Source organism: Pituophis catenifer, unplaced genomic scaffold (genome assembly GCF_029215685.1).
Source record: "Pituophis catenifer annectens isolate HBS135680 unplaced genomic scaffold, rPitCat1.0.hap2 SCAF_8, whole genome shotgun sequence".
Lineage (NCBI taxonomy): Eukaryota > Metazoa > Chordata > Lepidosauria > Squamata > Colubridae > Pituophis > Pituophis catenifer.
This window is the reverse complement of record NW_027256888.1, coordinates 4,650,246-4,666,515: the sequence shown is the minus strand read 5'-3', so window position 1 is coordinate 4,666,515 and position 16,270 is coordinate 4,650,246. Positions and strand designations below refer to the sequence as shown.

The 16,270-nt window shown below is 42.6% G+C and overlaps 1 protein-coding gene across 1 annotated transcript in view; it reads right to left on the bottom strand.

Moving 5' to 3' along the window:
• RFC1 (replication factor C subunit 1) overlaps nt 1-16,270 on the bottom strand; it is a 42,186-nt gene that overhangs the window by 558 nt on the left and 25,358 nt on the right. Inside the window, exons 13-24 of the mRNA XM_070948227.1 lie at nt 14,663-15,065; nt 12,374-12,483; nt 11,015-11,129; nt 10,676-10,764; nt 9,547-9,684; nt 7,438-7,533; nt 6,773-6,871; nt 5,299-5,453; nt 5,087-5,204; nt 3,419-3,564; nt 2,072-2,285; nt 367-543 (exon numbers count right to left, since the gene is read on the bottom strand). Of these exons, the coding sequence (XP_070804328.1) occupies nt 367-543; nt 2,072-2,285; nt 3,419-3,564; nt 5,087-5,204; nt 5,299-5,453; nt 6,773-6,871; nt 7,438-7,533; nt 9,547-9,684; nt 10,676-10,764; nt 11,015-11,129; nt 12,374-12,483; nt 14,663-15,065 (1,860 nt within the window). The remainder of the gene's footprint in view (nt 1-366; nt 544-2,071; nt 2,286-3,418; nt 3,565-5,086; nt 5,205-5,298; nt 5,454-6,772; nt 6,872-7,437; nt 7,534-9,546; nt 9,685-10,675; nt 10,765-11,014; nt 11,130-12,373; nt 12,484-14,662; nt 15,066-16,270) is intronic.

The window sequence follows — 16,270 nt, the reverse complement described above, 5'->3', positions numbered from 1 at the left end:
CCACGTATTTACTAAAAAACCCAAAAGGACACCCTAATAGATGTCGTAACTTTTCCAAACAACTAGCAAATCACAGGGCATGGAAGCAAAATATAAGGGGGAGAAGACAACAGTAAAAAAAAAGGGGGTGGGTGGGGGATAAACTATGACTAATCTAGAACCAAAAACATATTCAAAAACATTGTACAGATCGGTCTTTATGTCAATCGTAAGATGATTTTTTTTGCTATGACGGCTGGAACTTTGAGGAAAGGTTGCAAGGCCCATTTGTTCATCACCATCTTACACGTCTCTGAACACGCGGTCATTCACTGAGGACCGCCTGTGAATTTGCATATTTAAATGGGCTGCCGAAGGGAGCGATACCTTAATCATCGCATCGCTTTCCAGGCTCCCTTGCTCGGTCTCGGCTTCATTCGATTCCAGTTCTTCACTCACTTCCGCATCCACTGAGGTGGCTCGTTTCGACTTCGGCGCAATTTGCAGGGAGTACGGCGTAAGGTGTGCAACTTTATTGTAGGCGCGTGTGAACGCCGATTTAACCTGTTGAGGCCAAACCAACGAAGACTTTTTAAGCGTAAGATCCCATTTTTGGCTCAGCAATTATTGACGAGGTGCAAATTGCATCACACCGACTTCTCGTTCAGCAACTACCTCCCAGTTAGCAGCCATTTGCAAATACAACCGGAATAGACTCATTTCCTGACTAGTGTCCACACTTACGAGCGCATGTTTTTTGCATTTTGACAATGCACACTGGAGTGAGAGTAATTCTGACGTAGTGGGTGAGGGGATTTTTATCTAAATGAGACAGGAGTAACCAGGGACCTTCCCAGAAAAACAGAGAGAGATATAGCTGTGTTCAATGGGTCTATGGGAAACTCATCTGCAAATCATCTGAAATTTCTCCGTGGAAAGTTTGCTAGCGCCAGGTATACGCTGACAAAAAAATGACATTTTCAACCTCTGCCAGTAACATGCAAACGAAAGAGAATGGCACGAATTTTCCATCCTAAACTCCCCCCCTCACATGAAGTAAAGGAGTCCAATAAGCTTAAAATCTTCCACAAAGGACACAAGTTAATGGAGCTCTTGAGATTATTTCCTAAAAGTATGAGAAATTGGGATCAGGGTAGGGTTAATACACTGGAAGCCTGGTGTTTTCTGGGGGGAGAGGGGGAAGCTGAATTTTTCAGACAGGATGCAGAAAAGAAATCTCATCTAAAGAGAATAAGACCGTCAAGTCAAAATATAAAGATTCCAATCAGCTCCTCTCATGATATGGCTATGCCATACAGCCAATACCCCCCACCCCAAAATCTAACCAGTTTCACCTTTTTTTGTGGCTGCTTACCTGCGAGAGCCACCTCATCTGAATACTACATCAAAGAATCGCCATTTGACACCTACCTAGTTCCACTTCCAAAGCAGCTGGTTGGAGAATCAATGAAACCCACATTCTGACCTGCTTAGACCAGGGACGTCAAACACAAGGCCCGCGGAGCAACGCTGGCCAGCCCCTTACATTTTCCAGGACAGCCCCGTGGGCTGGATCCAACATTGTGGGGTGGATCCAGCTCACGGGGCTGTCCTGGAAAATGTAAGGGGCTGGCCAGCGTTGCTTCGGTCCAGCCGACCCAATGCGAACAGGAAACATGCTAGCAGTTCGGGAAGTGGCGTCAAGCTGGCCACGCCCACCCAGTTGGCCACGCCCAAGGTCAACCACAGCCCTGATGTGGCCTTAAATAAATTTGAGTTTGACATCCCTGGCTTAAATGACCAAGTTCAGCATTCTCTTTTAGAAGCAGGTATTTGTACTATTCTGGTGATGCAAGACATTCTGAGTGGCAGAAAGTTCACTTTTTTTTTCCTGCGGCCCTGGCAATGAACCACCAATGCCAAATGCCACGATCGCCTGGGTTTCAAGAGCTATGTGTGTATGTGTGTGTGTTTAATTGACTGTATCCCTCGGGAGCGGGCTATGTATTTTCAAGTTGTTGATTACTGGTCTTTCTCAAAGCTCCTCCTTCAAGAAGTCAGCAAGGACAGGCAGAAATAGCCGATCACGTGCCTTGGAATCCAATTTGGAAAACACGCTGGGCTTCCCTGCCCAGCAGGTGACCTCCATGAGATTTTCAACATCTTCCTTCAACAAGCAGTAAGAATCCATGAAGGCGACAGCATCCTGGACTCCTTCTGAGCCTTGGCTAGCCAACGGTCTCACCACTGCATCTCGCAGATAGGACAGATAGTCCAGATTTATGGCTCTTTTACTCGCATGCGTTCTGCGGGGAGAGAAAAAAAGATATTTTAGCTGGAAGCTGGAATGGGTCCAGACTTTGCTGTAAGCGCCGTCCGACTCCAACTCTGGAGGGTGTACAATAAAACCCGATAAAATAAGAAAGGAATGCAACCATTACAAAATGAGAAAGTAATGGCCAGAAAGGGTGGTAGATCTGGCGAACTGTGGCCATGCATAATTTGAACCAGCTTAACGCGAGGCCTGGGAGAACCACCTGGTCTTTAAGGCCTTCTGGAATGCCAGGAAGGTGGGATCTGCGGGAATCTCGGAGGATCACTGCGGAGAAGGCATGCTTCCGTGTGCCCAACAGAAGAAATGGTTTATTTCTTCTGGGAGTGATGTGCGGACTCTGGACCCTCCAGAGTTGGGCAGCAGAGAGGCAAAGGAACAGGAGCCTGTTCCTAGTGCCTGCATGTGCAGAGCTGCCAGAAGGCACGAACAGTTAAAACAAAAGGGACGACTCAGGAGTAAGGCCTAGAGATGATTGGTCCCTCCCATAAGGCTTAAAAGAGGAGCAAAGGCACATGGGCCCTTTGCAGGAAAGCAACATTGTTAATTCTGTTCCCAGTCGGCATCTCTGTTTGATTCTGGACTCCGTGTGGCTTTGCCAAGTAGGTCTTTGGCAATGTGTCAAGGGAGATAAAGGTGGGCGATTATCCCAAAGGACTTCTCCCGAAGGACTTTTTGCAACTAATTGGGACTCAGCTGTGAATGAACATAATTCACAGCTGTTGCAATAAAAGAGGTTTTTGGGACTACTCCAGTGTTTTAATGACTCAGGAAGCCTAGGTCACAAAGGAAAGGTGGCACAAGGGTGTACATCAACTGTCCACTGCATTCTGGACCACTTGAGTTCCCACATGGTCTTAAGGGACAGCGCCACATCCAGGCCATTGCAAGCATAAAGCCACAAAGGGATTCAGGCATGAGTGATTGGAGGGTTTCTCGAGCTAGTAAAAGGGCACCACTCTGAGACTCCTGGTCTCCCAGCTCCTGCTTGAGGATCAGGTGACGGCTCTGGATAGGAACCCCTTTGCAATGGGACAAAATTCACTTAGCAATGGAAATTTTGGGATCAATTGTAGTCGTATGTCAAGGACTGCCTGCCTGTAGTACCTGAGACTCATATGCATAGAAAGCTCCTGCAAGATGCGGTCATGCTTTCCCGTGGATGAAAATTTTCCTAACCAACTTGGAAAAGTTGGGAATTCTTGCAAATAGCCTCTCATCAGCTCTCCAGGCAGGACACTCGAATAAATTGCCTGGAAAAGGAAGGAAACGGTTTTAGCACTTTTCTCCGTTTTTGAAAAAAAATACAGTTGAGGAGGCAGAGCAGAGACCAATGAAGCAAAAAGATGAAAGTTGAAATCAATAATCCCATCAGTGATTCATAATTATTCTATTTTTCTCTTCTTGCCCCTTTTTAAATTGATAAGGGACATTCTTCTAAAAGCATTATTCCGGAACCCAAACGGATCTATAAATATCGCTAGATTTCTATAGTTGTCAAATCTAGCATTTATTTCATCTGCAGCTCTGATTTATAGCATCTTATCCATAGGAATGCTCTCAAATACTCTAGAAATAGATTTACTCTCCTCAGCCTTCTGTTATTTGAAAAGGGAACACAAAGAATACAAGCCTTGCATGTCTTAGAAAAAATAAACGTCGTACATAAAATAAACGTCGTACATAATTATTGTTCTTCTAACAAACATGACATTTTAAGAAAAAGTAAGTTCTAAATCTGAAACCAGGTAAATTGGCACTGCTTTGAAGTCCTAAAAAAATGTACTACTCAAATCAACTGCTGATTAGTATGCAATCTAACTACAATGAGTGAACGATTAAAAAAGCCGACATCTGTTGCGATAATATTTCAAAGCTCATGCTAGATAAAATAAAATATGCTAGATAACATAATATTTCAAAGCTCATGCTAGGAAAATTCTGAATTCATTTTCTGATACTTTTTCTTTTCCAAGCCAGTTTGGTTTAGTGCAGGGGTCGGCAACCTGTGGCTCTGGAGCCGAATGTGGCTCTTCCATCCATCTGCTGTGGCTCCCTGTTGCCAGTTGGCTCCACAATTGACAGGGCTTTAGGCTAGGACAGGTAGAGGAAAAAAGACACCCTGCTAGGAGGAGACTCTATAGTGGTGGTGGTGAAACTGTATTTCCGGTCGGCAGAGGAAAAAAAGACGCCATGCTAGGAGGGAGAACCGGACTTCCAGTTGGCTCCAGAATTGAAAGCGGGGCTTCCAGTTAGGACCTTTGCGGCTCTTTGGGTGTTTAAGGTTGCCGACACCTGGTCTAGTGGTTAAGGAACCAGGTTAGAAACCAGGAGATCATGAGTTCTAGTCCTGCCTTCACAATGAAAGGTGGCTGGGTGACTCTGAGCCAATTACATAGGGACCTGAGTTCTAGTCCCGCCTCAGGAATGAAAGCCAATTGGATGACTTTGGATCAGTCAATCTCTCTCAGCCCAACCCACCTCACAGGGTTATTGGGAAAACAGGAGAAAGAAGGAGCATTAGGTACATTTGCCAACTTGATTTATTTATGAAAATAATAAATGTGGGATAAAAATAAAATTGATAATGTGTCAACAAGGCCATGTCAACTCCTCCTAACCACATAGATAAATCCCTTGGGTTTTTGCAGAGAAAAATAATGAATAAATAAAAATCCGAGCTGGCTTTTAAGATGACCGCATGATTATTTTTTGCAAGAAACAATTTTTTAACTGCAATCTACATCTACACCCAGAACAAAAGAGCTGTATCACCTGAGTGGGCAGAAGGCTCCAGTTTTGTCGACTGCGAATCTGGCGGTCAACTAAATCGCCATCGCAAATACTGTCCGCGGTTTTGCTAAGTAAGATGAGTTCTTTCTTCAAGTTGTTTCTGAAAAAGACGGAAGAGAGGGCGTATGCATGCCGATGTTTATTAACGGGCTTAAATGCCGACAACTCTTGTCAAAATGATGATCAGAACTCACCCAGCTGCGGCGGGCTTGACGTGGATGTAGTTTTCTTGGACAAAGAGGGGTCCCAGAGAGTAATCGTGGAAGAACAGATCTGCCTTGTCTATAAGGGACATGTGAGAAGCCTCTTCTCCCTTGGCGAAAACCTTCCTCACCACATCAAAAGGACCCTGGAGAAAGGAAAGTCATTGAGGGAAACTGCTTAAGAGGGTGGATCAAGATGCGCCTGTAGCAGGCAAACCGTCAGTCGGATCGGCTGGCACTTGTACCAAACTCCCCCTTACAACAGGGGAGTTACAACTTCATTACATCAAGGGGCTGTCAAGTCCTACATAGTTATGATTTAGATCACCCAAGATGGGAAGTAGAGGAGAAATGAAAAGTATAAAATATGCCTTATCTAGAATGTATATAATTTTTTAAAATTATTATTATTATTATTTATTATTATTATTTCATCGCAGTCAGCCAGGTGTTCAGATTTGGCATTTTTGTCTACCTATCCAATCCTTCCCAAGGACCTGGGATAGGCAAATCTGGATGTTTGACCGTGTTACAAATATCGTCTCAGGATGAAAGCAGTCCCAAGTAAAGCTGCCTTCTGCAATTGACTGATGACAAATCTGTCAATGCCAATGATGGTGTTCAAGTGGTGCTCCAGTTGTTTTGGGACTGCACCCAAGGCGCCTATGACTATGGGTACTATCCTTAGCTGCCTTTGCCATAGTCATTCTATTTCTATTTGTAGGTCTTTGTATTTTGTTATCTTCTTCAGTTCTTTCTCTTCTATTCTGCTGTCTCCGGGCACTGCCACATTATCATTATCATCATCATCATCATCATTATATTCATTTGTGGCTTTGGGATCTGAGCAGGATCACTCCACCATCTCATAAACTTCATCAGGTCACTTTAGGAGAATCCTGAATATTTTTTGCTATGTGCCTACTGAAAGACATGTTTTTTTTATGTCCGCAAAGCACTGGTTGTTTAAGTAAACAACCTATTTCTCTTCAAATTTGCAAACCACATTGTCCGCATTATCACGGGTCGCATTCCTCCCCCCCCTTCCCCTTTTGCTCGCATTGCAATCAGGTGCCGTTTCCAAATATGTCAGTAAGCAGGGACTTGCTTTCTTCCTTGGTAAAAGTGAGGTTCTTAAACCTTGCCAAAATCTTATGTCTGCAGTTCCTTTTTTTTTAATGTGATCTGTATCTAGGTGCCACTGGGTTTTTAGTAGCGTCATGCAAAATGTTCCACATTTAAAACCCTTAAGAATTCAACGAAGTTCCACTTTGAGATCAAATCGTCGTTTTAATCCCGCAAAATACTTTCTAATGGGGCTCCAATCAACTTAAAATAGAGCTTGGAACACTTGCAGAAGTGTTTCTAGGAAGGTTTATACAAGTCATTTCAAACCTGAAGCTAAATGCCTGCAATCCCCTTTCTGAAGTTCGTTGCACAGACATGGGCCTTCAATCCAACTTACCACCTTAATATCCTTTTTGGCTTTACTGGCGTCTTCTTTGACACCGTCATAAGTCAAGGTTTTGTCTCTGGCACACCACACGCTGAGATTATGCAACACCTTTCGACAAAAAAGAAAGCACAAAGGTTCAGGCTTTGCTCATAAGGCCTGTTGAGTAAGGAAAAATTACCATTTTTTAATAAACAAATTCTACAGAATCAATATTACCCACTGGTCATCTCGTTTTATAAAATAATTCCTTTCTTTCAACAAAAAGAAAACCCCTCCTTTTCCGTATCAATGGTCCCTGCTTCCAGCTGCATCAAATCAAATGCGTCTGGAACTAAGAACAGAATCCTGTATCAGGTATCAGTCTTGATAGGTGACTCACCTGTCTGGTATCTTTTTACACAGACATACATACAATGTATTTTTTCTGAACAGACTATTGGCCGGTTCACAAATTTAAACAATTTTTAGTCATTTCAACTAAATTTATAATTTTTATACTTTTTTTTTTGCCATAATATTTATTCTATTTTTTTAAAAAAACCAATATTACCCTTCATCCTAACCTCTTAACCAAATTTCAATTTTTCCTTTCCATTCTATGTTGTACCCCTCAAATTTAAGCTCTAACCTAATATGATTCCTAGTATTTCCTTATATTCCTTTATTATAATTACCTGTCTGATATCCTGATTAGCCGCCAAAATGAGTTCATTCATTGCCGGCGGTGGAACCTTTAATCCTTCTTTGAAAGCAATGGACATCATAGCACCCTGCAAAAGCCATTCGTTTTGTATGAGCAAATAAGAGAACAATTGTGGGTCATTAAAGGACTTAAAAGTAGCACCGTTCATTTACAGAATTGGAAACGGGCAATGTTAGCTCAATATCAACAAATGTTCTTTTTACATTAAACGTACTAAGCGTTCCTGTAGAAATATGAACGTACAGAAATCTTGTCTAAATCTCCTAGTGTCTAAAGGGGGTACACAGAGTTCAGGGAAAAGTTGCAAAAAAAATAAATAAATTGCAGGTTCCGGTTCCTGCCCTAGCAACTAACTCTCTAGGTAAATGTTGCTATTAAGAGCAAAGAGAAGAATTTTTTAACACAGCTGAGGATGACTTCAGCCTGTTTTGTCTGGCTGGGGGAGTCCTGGAGTTGAAGTCCACAGGTCTTAAAGTTGTCATGGCTGGACACCTCTGATCTAAAGACTGAACTGTGGCTTTTTTAAAAATAAATCACAGCCTCTTATATACCGTACAGAAATATAGGTAGTCCTCGACTTACAACCGTTCATTGAGAGACTGTTCAAAGTTACAATGGCACTGAAAAGTGATTGATGATCGTTTTTCACAGTTATGACCTTTGAAGCATCCCCATGATCACCTGATCAAAATTCAGAACACTTGGCAACTGGTTCATATTTATGACGGGTGCAGTGTCCGGGGTCATGTGATCCCCTTTGTGACCTCCTGACAAGTAGAGTCAGTGGGGAAGTCAGATTCACTTAATAACCGTGTGGCTAAGTTAACAACGGCAGCGATTCAGTTAACAACTTGGGCAAGAAAGGGTGTAAAATGGGGGCAAAATTCACTTCACAATTCTCTCGCTTAGCCACAGAAATTTTGGGCTCAACTGCGGTCGTAAGTCGAGGACTACCTGTATTCTTATTTTTTCTTCTTCTTGATTGGACAACTTCAAATTGCAGTTAAGAACGTCACTTCAGATTGTGCCTATAGAAAAATTGCACATCGGGGAACTAATCCAAAAGGCTCCAACTTCGTTTAGCACAAGCCACAATTTCTACCAGCTTTATTAAAGGCGTTATAAACCACCTTTTATGTTCCTTTTCAAAGACAGCACATATATTCAGCACGCTAACATGTGCCCCCCCCAAAGCAAACCCTGCAAATGAATCAATGAACATAGTTGGAAATAAAAATATATTTTTAAGGATGACAGACCACCCAACGTTCCAAGCAGATCGTTCTACAATGTACAGTAGTGGCCAAAATTGTGGAAACCTTTTGGGGAAAAGTGTATTTTGGAGGTTTGATGGCTAATAGCACCACTTTTCGGTTTGGAGTTTCAAGATAATTCTATTCCACTGCTGGAATGGCCTGGGAATAGCCCAGACCTTAACTCAATGGAAAATCTATGGAGCAGACTAAAGAAACTTGTCAGTCAGAAGCGACTCAGCAATAAAAACCCAGTTAATAGAAGCCATCATTCAATCTTGGTTACACATTATAACAGCTGCAGAACTAAAAGACTCGGTTCACTCCATGGGAAGACAATGTAAGGCCGTCATTCATGCTAAAGGTTACCCAATTTAGGATTAACTGACATGGTGATCATTTTTGTAGATCTCGTTTTTTCTAGGGTGATCATTTTTGTATATCGTTTTTTCTACGTGTTTCACTTTTCTTCCTTATACAGTAACTGCTATTCTAATAGCAAATCCTTCATAAAAGTTATTGCATTACCTTCTTGATTAAATTATCTTTCCATTGATATATACTTTTATGGTACTACTCCAAAAAAAAGTAGTGGCGTTATTAGCTAGTTTTAGAAAATACACTTTTCCCAAAAGGTTTCCACAATTTTGGCCACTACTGTAGGGCCCCACCAACAAACTGAAGAGGTGAAAATAGCCAAAATCATGGATGAGTTTTCTTCCACTGCTCAATGAATCACCTGAGCTCTCCAAAAGTAATCTCCAAGAAAACAGGGCCCCCAAGTACGAGAAGAGACCAAAAATGAGCCTCTGGGAAGGATTCCTTACCTTGATCTGTTCCACCCTCGGCTTCGGAAAACGAAGGTCAAAACAATAGTGGACCAGAGAACGGATCTTGGGATGGTTCCGATCGTTACACATGCAAATTATTGGAATTTTGGTGTGCTTAATCAGGTCAATTAGCTCCTGCAAAAAAAAGACGGGATATCATGAAGTTCAGAACTGCTGTAGTAACTACTCAACAGACTGATCCGCATTGAACAGGATCTAGCAAATCAAAACGTTGTCACGAAATTAAGATTCCCAGACATTGTAAACAGATAAATTAAAGCAAGTTTGACTTTTTTGTTAAGTTCCTCTAACAGCAGCTTAGGAGGAATATGCAGGGAAAACAGGGATCTGTCTTTACTATAAGAGGTCTACGACCAGCACTTCTACTAGTTGCAAGAACTGCTATTATAGAACAGGGACTATTGTAACATTTTTCAAGGGCTCTTGAAAGTCACCTTTTCATACGGGTTTTTCTGGAATGAAAGTCTCCCCAGCCATCTTCTTGATGACAAAGCCTTACTGAATGTTCCTTATGTTGTCAAAAATCATTACTTTATTTCTGTTTTGGGACACGCTGCCTCAGCACAGGAAGCAATGTAGAAGTACATTTTAATAAGAACATGAAGTTCTACTGATTCCCAGTAGGATCCAATCTTGAAGGCATCTGGATGTCGGTCCAAAACCAGATTAGTACCGGCCAGCCAGAGGAAAAAAAAGAAACTTTTATGCTAGTCTGACCCATCCATCTCACGACTCATCAGTTGTCTGAATTGAGTGTATCTATCAGCTCAGAAGCCACCTTTATACGTTCAGATCAATTCCATGACTGGTAATCTTTCATATCATCATATTCCTTTAACCCAGGAGTGTCCAACTTTGGGTGGCTGAGGAACTTCTGGGAGTTGAAGTCCACGGGTCTTAAAAGTTGCCAAGGTTGGACAACCCTGCTCTAACCAGAGCCTGACTTTGAATGATGCCTTTTCTTACCTGCTAGATTTATTTGGGTTTTTTAAAAAAAGGTTTTTCAGTTCTCAATGGTTTTTAAGCTCAAATAAGAACTGGCCCAAGGGTCATTCAAAATTCCTTCTGTTTCCCTCTACACACACCAGGTTCAAGAGTTCCTTACCTGTATGCCACCTCTGTCTTCATTGCCAGCCATCCCATCCACCTCGTCCATTAGGAGGACGTGTTTTGCACTGACGGAACGTGACGCCCCTAAAGATAACAAACGGAAAGAAATGGCGCGGAAATCAGATTACCGACCGAGGACGCAGCTGTAGAACTGCCCGTGCTGTTTAAACGCGGAATTGCAATGCGCGGGGTTGAAGCAGCAGTTCCGTCAACGAGGAACTGTTTATGGTCTTACGCGCTTTGGCTGCCATTTAATCCTGAACAGGGATCCCCGCCTCCATTTAGATTTTTCCAACTTTTAACGAAAAGCGAAAACCCGCCGTGAGGAAGATACCTGAGCAGAATCCTTTGATGCTGGTGTTGTTCAGAGATTCGGCCACCACCTCTTTCAGGCTGTTCTTGCTGCGTGTGTCACTCGCGTTCAACTCCACGTAACTCAAACCGAGTTCCTGATTTCGGTAAACAATGAGGACAACAACATCGGGAGAGGACACGAGTCACATCTCTGCCCACAGGCTAATTTTTACCAGCAGACAAGAGTCCGATCCAGCCCTTTGGCACATTGCTTGTTTCAGATTAGCAACGGAAAACTATTTATTTAACAGTAACAGAGTTGGAAGAGGTCATCTAGTCCAACCCCCTGCTCACACAGGAGTCCTATACTTGGGATCCAAACCGCCGAACTGCCGACCTTTCTGATCGACAAGCTCAGCATTTTAGCCGCTGAGCCACCGAGCCAGGGTAACTAGATTTAATTAGATTAAAGCCATTTGGATGACTGAAAACGATTTCAAATTAAGCCACCGGTATTAATTGTGTCAGCGGAGAGACACAAAGGCAATCTGAAACAACACTTGAAGCCTTCATCGTGGTTTCGTGATCGCAACAAATAAACACACTTAATCTGACGTCCAGGCCCAGATGCTAATTTCTAAAATAATCCCCTTAATCTCAGTTAAGATTTGTAAGCCAATTTGGAACCATACAGGAGAGGGAAACCAAGAAATCAGGTAGACCACCTTTTAATGGTTGAAAAGCAGTGGTGCAAATACTGGCAGAGACATTATGCAGGTATAGTCCCTGATTTACAATAGTTCATTGAGTGACCGTTCAAAGTTACAACGGCACTGAAAAATGTGATTTATGACCATTTTTCACACTTACGACTGTTGCAACTGGCTTGTATTATGACGCCACCTCCCGACCAGCAAAGTCAAAAGTCAAATCAGCAGATTCACTTAACAACCATGTTGCTACCTTAACAAATGCAAGGATTCACTTAACGGTGGCAAGGAAGGTTGTAAAATGGGGCAAAATATTTCTTAACAAATGTTTGTTAACTGTTCAGTCTCGAAATAACGAAAGAAAGAAAGAAAGAAAGAAAGAAAGAAAGAAAGAAAGAAAGAAAGAAAGAAAGAAAGAAAGAAAGAAAGAAAGAAAGAAAGAAAGAGAGAGAGAGAGAGAGATGGAGAAAGGAAGGAAGGAAGAAAAAGAAAGAGAGGAAGGAAGGAAGGAGGGAGGAAGAAAGGAAGGACAGAAAGAAAGAAAGAAAGAAAGAAAGAAAGAAAGAAAGAAAGAAAGAAAGAAAGAAAGAAAGAAAGAAAGAAAGAAAGAAAAAGAAATCCCACTTCATGCAGATCAGATCTGCTACCTCTTCCCCTTGCAAACCCACCTGGGTGAAAACCCAACTCACCTGACAAACTAATGATGCCGTAGTGGTTTTGCCTACACCTGGGGGTCCGGAAAGCAAAGCTGCTTTGGAATTAGCGCCATCGTCTTTGCTTCCAAACTTACTGGATTTGACTGCGGAGAAAATGGACGGAACGTTTTAGCCGGTTATGGGACACAGCGAGAACAAACAGGCGAAACCTAGTGTCGCTCATTCAATAAAATAACTCCGATTACATAGCCACAAGAACAATTTCCATAGCCTCGGGAACATGCCATTCAGTGCTCCCTTAAGATGAATCTCCTTGATAAATGCAGCAAGGCAGGCAGATGTGGCCAGATACCCAGTTGAGAAAATGCTGCAGCTGCGAAGATTTTGTACATTCCTGTTACAAGTTGCCACCGAGCCAAAAACAAAGATTAGCAGGATGTGCATAAATATCTGGGCTTGGCATTTTTAAGGACTTTTAGGCAAACCTGGAAACAGTGATTCAAACTGTTTCTTCCACTGGTGCTGTTTTAACCATGGAATTAAATATGACTGTCTTAGAATTTATCTATTCTTTCGTAGCACTAATCTAGTCTCTATGTTGATATCATGCCATTTTAGGTTTCCGGAAGAGTCTTGCCTCCCTACCTTCGAGACCGTCTTCTGTCACCGATAGCCTCCCACCGACCAGTCCGCTCCAACAGAGAGGGTCTCCTCAGGGTGCCATCGGCCAAGTCATGTCGGCTGGCGACACCCAGGGGGAGGGCCTTCTCTGTGGGAGCCCCAGCCCTGTGGAATTAACTGCCCCCGGAAATTCGTAAGATTTCTGACCTCCGGGTATTTCGCTGCGCACTCAAGACCCTATTGTTCCGCCAGGCTGGGTTAGCAATATAATTTTAAATTGGATGTTTTAAATTTTTGGGGTTTTAAATTAAGCCAAATTTATTTAATATTTTTAAATTATTTTAAATTGATGTTGATTCTGTTTTTAAATAGGCTGTACACCGCCCTGAGTCCTTCGGGAGAAGGGCGGTATAGAAATAAAATATTATTATTATTATTATTATTATTATTATTATTATTATTATTATTATTATTATTATTATTATTATTATTATTATTATTATTAAAAGGTCTGTATAAACAGAACCAGCATCTTAAGAAATAAAAACGATCCATGCCAGTTTCAAGGATATTTTATTTTGATCAAGGGAAGCATCCAATCTTATTTTCCCGAAGCCTAGTTCATTTTCCTTTAATTTAGTGCTTGAGGAAAAAAAAAGATTTACCGTATTGTTCGGAGTATAAGACGCACCTTAGTTTTTGGGGAGGAAAATAAGAAGAAAGCTGATTGGCAGGTGGATCGGCCTCCTCCCGGAATACCCCCAATCAGCTGTTCCCAGAGGTGAATTTTAGCAGCAGGTTCCTTGGTTGTGAGCTCTGTGCCTTGCTTTTTTTTTTTTTTTGCTTTTTTTTTCTGCCTCTGAAACTCCGTTTCAGAAAAAAACTGTTTTTCCTGCCTCTTAAAGCCTCCGAAACAGAGCTTCAGAAAAAAAGATATAAATTATATTTATAAATTTAATTCATATAAATTAAAAAAGCAAAGCAAAAAAGCCTCTGAAGCTGTTTGGGGGCTTATTTTCTGATGCTTTTTTCAGCCTCTGAAACCTCCGTTTGAGAAGCTGGGTGGGGCTACATTTGGAGTATAAGATGCACCCAGATTTTCACCCTCTTGTTTGGGGGGGAAAAGGTGCGTCTTATACTCCGAAAAATACGGTAAATAAATTTACAGCTGAAAGTTGATTGGTAATCCTGCTTTATAAGTTGCTTCCCCCATCTGATGATTCACACCAGTCTTGGGAATGATGGTCCAGGCAGTCTAACCTGGCCTACCAGTTAAAGCGAATCAAGATAATGGTAGTCCTTGACTTACAACTACAACTGAAACCCAAAATTTCCATTGCTAAGTGAGTTTTGTCTCATTTTACGACCTTTCTCGCCACAGCGGTTAAACGAATCCTTGCAGTTGTTAAATAGGTTGTTAAGGGAATCTGGATTCGCCGTGGACTTTGCTGATCGGAAGGTCGCAAAAGAGGATATCGCGTTGACCCCGGGACAGTGCAACCGTCGTAAATGTGAATCAGTTGCCAAACGTCTGAATTTGGATCCCGTGACCGTGGGATCGCTCCATTGGTCGTTAAGGGGGAAGAACGATCTTACGTCCTTTTTCTGCGCCGTTGTAACTTCAAACGGTCGCTAGCCAAACGGTTGTAAGTCGAGGACTACTCAAAAAAGTGATCGCGCGCCAGAAAAAAATGCAATTACCCTGTTTGTCTTCCAAAGAATTCTTCTGCCAGTTTTTAAGCCAACGCAAGAGTTTATTAGCGCAGCTCTGCTCGCCTTGTTGCCCGATGATGGTTTTGAGAGATGTGGGCTTGTATTTGTCCACCCACAATAACACTTCCCCTCCTTTTTGATTAGTTTCATGAACGGAGCTCTTTTTCTCCTTGGGGACTGGCTTCTTCCCCTCCTCCTCCTCCTCGTCCAGGAAGTCCAGCCCTCTCCTTACTGCCCCGGCTTCCTGTTTGACGGATTTAAAAGTCTCCGTGTTTTCCGCAAGGAAGGTTTTCTTTCGGGAGTCGGAATCCGGCTTTGCAGGGCTCGGTTTCCTTTTGTGGGCTTTCGTTTCCGGGGACGTTTTTTCGACCTTGGGCTTTGTTCTCTTGGCCTTCAAAAAAGAAATACTCGTTTAGGTTACTTGTTTGGCCCAGACCTTCTTTGCTTCCAAAGTTCTCAGATTTTATCCAGCACGAATTCTTTTCTAAATTGGCACATTCTTTCTTTTGTTTCCCCTCCCGTATCTGAAACATCTTACTGAGATTTAGGAAGAAAGGAACAAGTCGAAGCCTATGCCCCATCTCCCCTTCTTTTATTTGATGTATACCTTGCTCTTCTGCCCTGACAAGCACATCAAAATGAGCTTCAGTACCTCCATCCATGTCTGGGTTTCATTTCGCCAGGTGATCTTTCACTCAACCCATGAACAAACTTGGGTACCCTTCAAGAAACCAACTACATGAAATTAGACGGTAATGAGCCATACAGTCGAGTTTCAAAGCCTCAACCCCCTGCTTGTTCATTACCATCTAATTTCATGTACCGCATTTTTCGGAGTATAATACGTACCTTTTTCCCTCCTAAAAGGGGGTGAAAATTTAGGTGCATCTTATACGCGCAAGGTGTTGGTTATCACCTTTAAAGCGCTCATAGGGCCTAGCTATCTTCGAGACCGCCTGCTGCTACCGACGGCCTCCCATCGGCCCGTGCGCTCCCACAGAGAGGGCCTCCTCAGGGTGCCATCAGCCAAACAATGTGGTGGTGACCCCCAGGGGGAGGGACTTCTCTGTGGGAGCTCCTACCTTCTGGAATCAGTTGCCCCCTGAGATAAGGAGAATCCATGACCTCAATGCCTTCCGTCGTTCCCTTAAAACCCATCTTTTCCAGCAAGCCGGGCTGGCTTAAGAAGAAATTTTTAAATTCTTTTAATCAGTCTGTGATTTCTTAACTTTCGGGCCAAAATTTATATATATTTTTAACTGTTTTTTAATATTTGTATTCTATGTTTTTATCTTGGCTGTACACCGCCCTGAGTCCTCAGGGAGAAGGGCGGTATATAAATTGGAAATTAAATTAAATACACCAAATGTAGCCCCCCCCACCCACTGGCCCCCATCCTTTGGCCTCTGCTTTCCAGCAGTTTACCTCCTTGCAGCAAGCAGCAAGAAGAAACAGCTCCTTTCAGCTTCAGCACAGCCTAATTAGCACAAGTTGGTTGGATTGGCCTCCCGACTCTCAGCTGTTTTGCTCTCAGCTGTTTTGCGGGGGGCCTCTGCTGCTTGCTGCCAAGGAGGTAAATTGCTGGAACATTTTTCC